The following is a 4,974-nucleotide window of genomic DNA, read 5'->3' as shown; positions in this document are numbered from 1 at the left end:
GTCCAACTTTACTCTTTTCTTTACAATAAGGCTTTCAAATAAAGCCTGTTTGTACGGCAGTGAAGCATCGGTATGGAACACTGATATGCTGTCGATGATAATGATGGTGAATAAATTAAAATTAATTTGTGACTAGACGTTGTGCATCGGTGATCTCTTTCATAAGGCGATAGAAACTCAGTTCATTGGCCCTGATTGTAGGGAGTCATTTTTGCATCTACAAACAACCGCAAGTTCAAACAACCAATCAGCAGTTGAGATGCATCCTACCCATTATTCACCTTGGATTTCCGCCCAACTTTCTAACTGCGGTCAGAGGAAACAGCTCAATTCCATCCTCCAATCACTTTTGTCCCACGTCATCTGCTTAAAAATCACCCGATTATTGACCGATAGTATCATGAAGAATGTTAGATAAACCCAGGTAACAATGTGCGTGTCTCAACATTATTGTTTCAGAAGCTAAATAATACAAATTAAATCAATGAAACTACACTAATCTCATTTCTCCCAATGGACGTTTTGAGATTCCAACAAAAGTTTTTTCTATGGCTTGCAAGCTGCTGTTTATTCCTTATTACCACATGGCACATTCGCATTCTCTGTTTCAGGCGCATTTTTAATTCCCTACTTCATCAGCGTCCTTGCCGCCGGACTACCTGTCTTTTTACTCGAAGTCACCTTGGGACAACTAACCTCGCAGGGCGGGATCGCTGCCTGGAATATCTGTCCGCTATTCAGAGGTTTGTTGCATATTCCTCACAGGTTCGCAAGCACAAAACACAGTGTCCGCATTTCTCTATTTCCCTTAAAGTCAGTTCTGGTCTTACACGCCGTATTTCCATTAACTCAATCAGACGGTATCCGAACCACATGGTAGGGTTTCCGGTAGTCGAGACTAACATTGCACTGTGGGCATCCCGGCTAGAGGGTCCGATATGGATAGTCGATGAGTGAGGCTGGACACACATCTACATAGCCGAGTTTACCACTGGTTCCGCTCTTCTTGCATCTCATCAGACAGCCTTAGGGACCATTTGTGTACAACTTGGTGTTCAAGTAGAACATTCGTTTGACAGAATTCAGACCTACCTTTCTGAGTTCCAAGAAGGCCCAAGATATCGGCAGTAGAGTGTTGGGAATTTTCAGTAACTTAGTGAGTAGCATGTTACTTCAAGCAAATACACTACGTCAACTCGGACATCGTACCAACTGGACCATGAAGCGACCCTTGGCAGCACATTCAGCTGACTAATACCACCGACCATAACTGCAGTTGAGTCTCTCGTTAACAATATCGTAATTTGGAAATGAGGGTATTTTGTCAACAGCTTCACCATTGTTTTGGAACGCTCTTATTCAGAGACTCTGGAAAAACACGCAGAGCATCACTGTTTTCTGTACGAAAAGAAATTCAGGACTCTTATAATGAATAAGTAGTTTACCATAATTTTGCACGTGCTTCCCGGTAGGATGGCCCAAATCCAGGTGTTTTAAATGATACCAAGTAACACACTACTCGTAAGGTTACTAATATCATGTTGTGATAGTGATGGGTGACTTTGGATAGTCGATAATTTTCGTTTTATGGTATGGCCTAAATACTCCGACTGGAAGATTCGTGGGAGTCAAGTACGTTCGAACATCAATATTTCTGCTGACAAAGCCTGTTTACGTAGCAAGTTAAAACTCACTAGAGAAGATGATCAGTGAAAGGAAAAAGGCCTTTGCTGCGGAGTTATTAGAAAATGCCAACTAACCAGTTACAGACCATTGGACAGGGAAGCAAAACTCCTATTTGCATCTTGTTTAAAAAACTGAAAATCCATCTTCTCTTTGAACGCGTCTTCCTAAACTTTCTTGGAAATTCATTGACAGTTGCTCAAGTCCAAGCAAATGCTACAAAGTGACTCCACAAATTGCGCAATAGATCTCTTCTTTCAAGAGATACAAAGCAAATTTACAAAAAACATACTACTCGCATTCCTCCCCATCAGTAGTATCACCATTATACCAGATCCACATTTGCCTGGGATAACACAACCTGAGTTGCGGGGATCATTTCTTGTAGGTTGCAAGCATGTCTATGTGTGGCACTTGTTTTCAATGATGATCCAGTGATAGGCTTTCATGTTACCAGGTCGGCATCTCTTTGCTGATCAAGGTAAGCATGTGAGGATCTTGCTAACCGACTGCAGCTGGGGTTGGTCAACTGGATAGTGATAAAATCCGCACAGCACCGAAATGCGTATGTGTCAAGGCGTTCGCGTCGCAAAATTTATCCGATGATCACCGAGTAGTGTATAACATGCGGGCGCTGAGTACTGCTCTAGCTTGTTCAACCCACCGAGAAGATATTCGCGAAGCGACTATGGAGTGCCATTCATGCTCACTGAATCACACGTCGAATTGTTCAGCATGCTGCTCGGCGTAAGCGCCGCCGCAGTCGGGTCTTTTCAGGTGAGCGCACCATGTGTTGCCGGTCGAGAATGTCGTGCGAATGCGAACGGCACGCTACGGACCAAGCTCGGTGCATGACTTTAACATGTGGTGCACAAATTCAGTAGTGCAACGCCATTCCTCGCTGGCGATCAAGCACCAGGAATTTTTTCAATCCAGCCTATCCGGAGAGGCCAAAAGACATCTTTCAGTGGTTCATTTTTCCAAGACATCTGTGCTATAGTGAAAATTTCGTCACGTAATTGAATCCAGTTTATCGTGAGAAGCGAAGAAGCACTGTGCAGCTGTCCTATTCATGCTGGGAGTCACCAGCAGCGCACATACCAAAAACCTCAAACCTTCCGGCTATTGGCTTGAACACTTAGTCGTTTGACCGCGATCAGCTGATCAGCAGCGTGATTAACTCGCACTTAGACAGGATATAACGCCGCTTATCCTTCAGTCACGTGATCCACATCACGTGATCACAAATGTTCACCACGAGTGAACTGGTCGGGAGTTCACGGTTTCGAGACTCTGGATGCCACTGCTCATGATCTTCAATGAAGTGAAACAGCTGTGGAGCGCTTCTTGGCTTTTTAGCATGAATTTTCTTCACTTACAGAGCGGAATCTCCAATAAAGTTTCAAAGTTTTCTCCACAACTTTGGGGTTTTGCGGGATAGGTATTTTATGCACAGACAGTCCACTCTCGTTTGAACGGTCGTGCTGCTATTCTGGCGTAATTATTCCGGTGAATCCACACCAAAGGGAAGCGCTGGACTCGCTCATCAGCAGTGCATGTCCAATGGCCGTGCCGGGATTTGAACCCCGGACATCTGACATGCGAGGCGAGCGTGCAACCACCAAAGCACGCTGGACGCATCTGAATTTTCACGTCCGAACAGGCGAACGTGTTCACACTTGAGCGATGTGATTGGTGTGCCCAACTCATCGAACGACGACCCAGTAACTATCCTGGTGTGATGGTCGATTGACCCGCTGATCAAGTCTCCACATCATAAACAAAATATCTACGTAACTGACGAATTTTAGAAAGATTTCCGATCATTAGTCACAACTACCTCACTTCTTTTTGCGCCGTCCTGCTGTCCAGTTGCAGTTATCTAGGTGAGCTGGTACGAAACAAATGATGCACTGGGCTTGAGTTCCCTTCTTCTAAGAGCACGCCAGCTGTGAAGGATTTGAACTCTGGGCATCTAAAATGTCTGAAAATACGTACTAGATGTCCTTGAGTTATTACCTCTGAACAGGCGGACATGTTCATCTTTCAGCAGTGTGATTAGTTCGCCCAACGCCTCGAATGGCGACTCAGTAACCGTCCTAGATTGCATTGATCAATCATAACACGACAGCCAAGAGTTTACAGTAAGTTAGCGCCAGTGGCGCTTGAAACCGACATGTCCGGGGTTCAGCCAACGAGTATAGTAGTCACCTTCCGCGAGCTCTATCCTTCATGAATTTGCCTCAGATCCTGTAACCAGCTGTTTAGATCAACAGAGACTGGAAAGTAACCGGACCAGCTCGAATTTAAACAGGACATCCTTCGCTCACTGAGTACATCTCACACTCCAGTTTGTTCTGACTCAAATTAACGGCGCCTGTTGGGTGGCGGGTTCTTACAACTTGGAGCTTTTCGTTTCTGAGACGATTACTAAGGGCAGCAAAGTGATTTTCAAAAACCTAATTGCAAAGGTCGCTGACCAGTTTGGTTGACGGGTCAAAGCTCAATTAGCCAGTAAAATGGTGCATTCCAATTTGAGCGGTTCACTTGGCGGCCACCCCAACCAGATGCCCAAGGACTGAACCGCAGATGGTTTTGACCGCCCGACTGCTTAGAGGAGTTAGTTAACTACAGTGGGCAACCACGGGGGGGGGGTCTATGAGAATACGATCAGTATTCTGGTGAAGTAAAACATTCGAAGGTGTGACTATATATCTTCCCTCAAAAATTTTACGAACAGAGGCAACTGAGAAACTCCAACTCTCATTGTTAGAATGAAAGAACGAATTCTTCAAACCGAGAGGTCTCTTCTGGGATGAGACTCACCAGATGTCCAAATCGAGGTTGGTCTCATATCAGCTTTCACGGTCCACAGTGATCCGCGTGTAAGATAACATAATTAGCAACAGCATTAGTAGTGCTCACTTGTCCTTGCAAGTTTCAATTCACCGGCCAAACTAAGACAGTATGCGGCAGTATGTGAGGAGTTATGGCAATTGGTTATCTGAATGCGCTGTAAACCGCCAACCGTGGGAAATGCGGTCGATTCCGCTTGATCCACTCGATCATTTCCAAACAGGATGAAATGCACAGTGAAATGTGAGGCGACTTTTAGGAATAACAACGTCCTACTTTGTAATGACTACTCATAAGGTTGCGGAAAATCCGTCGACAGCCCACGACCGGTTTCGCCCGATTCGGGGCTCATCAGGTAGGCGCAGTCCCCGGTTTTCCGTCAACCTTATGTTCTACTTGAAACCAAATTGCACGAACTTAGCGAATATACACTCA

At 45.1% G+C, this 4,974-nt stretch overlaps 1 protein-coding gene across 1 annotated transcript in view; it reads left to right on the top strand.

Annotated features, from left to right (window-relative positions):
- The window catches only part of T265_10761 (hypothetical protein), a gene marked incomplete at both ends in the record, with an annotated part of 63,979 nt that overhangs the window by 24,912 nt on the left and 34,093 nt on the right, over positions 1-4,974 (top strand). The window contains one exon of the mRNA XM_009177227.1: positions 612-743. Within this exon, the coding sequence (XP_009175491.1) occupies positions 612-743 (132 nt within the window). The remainder of the gene's footprint in view (positions 1-611; positions 744-4,974) is intronic.

This window comes from Opisthorchis viverrini (assembly GCF_000715545.1).
Source record: "Opisthorchis viverrini unplaced genomic scaffold opera_v5_406, whole genome shotgun sequence".
Lineage (NCBI taxonomy): Eukaryota > Metazoa > Platyhelminthes > Trematoda > Opisthorchiida > Opisthorchiidae > Opisthorchis > Opisthorchis viverrini.
Note: the sequence above shows the minus strand (reverse complement) of the source record. Positions and strands in the feature narration are given on the sequence as shown.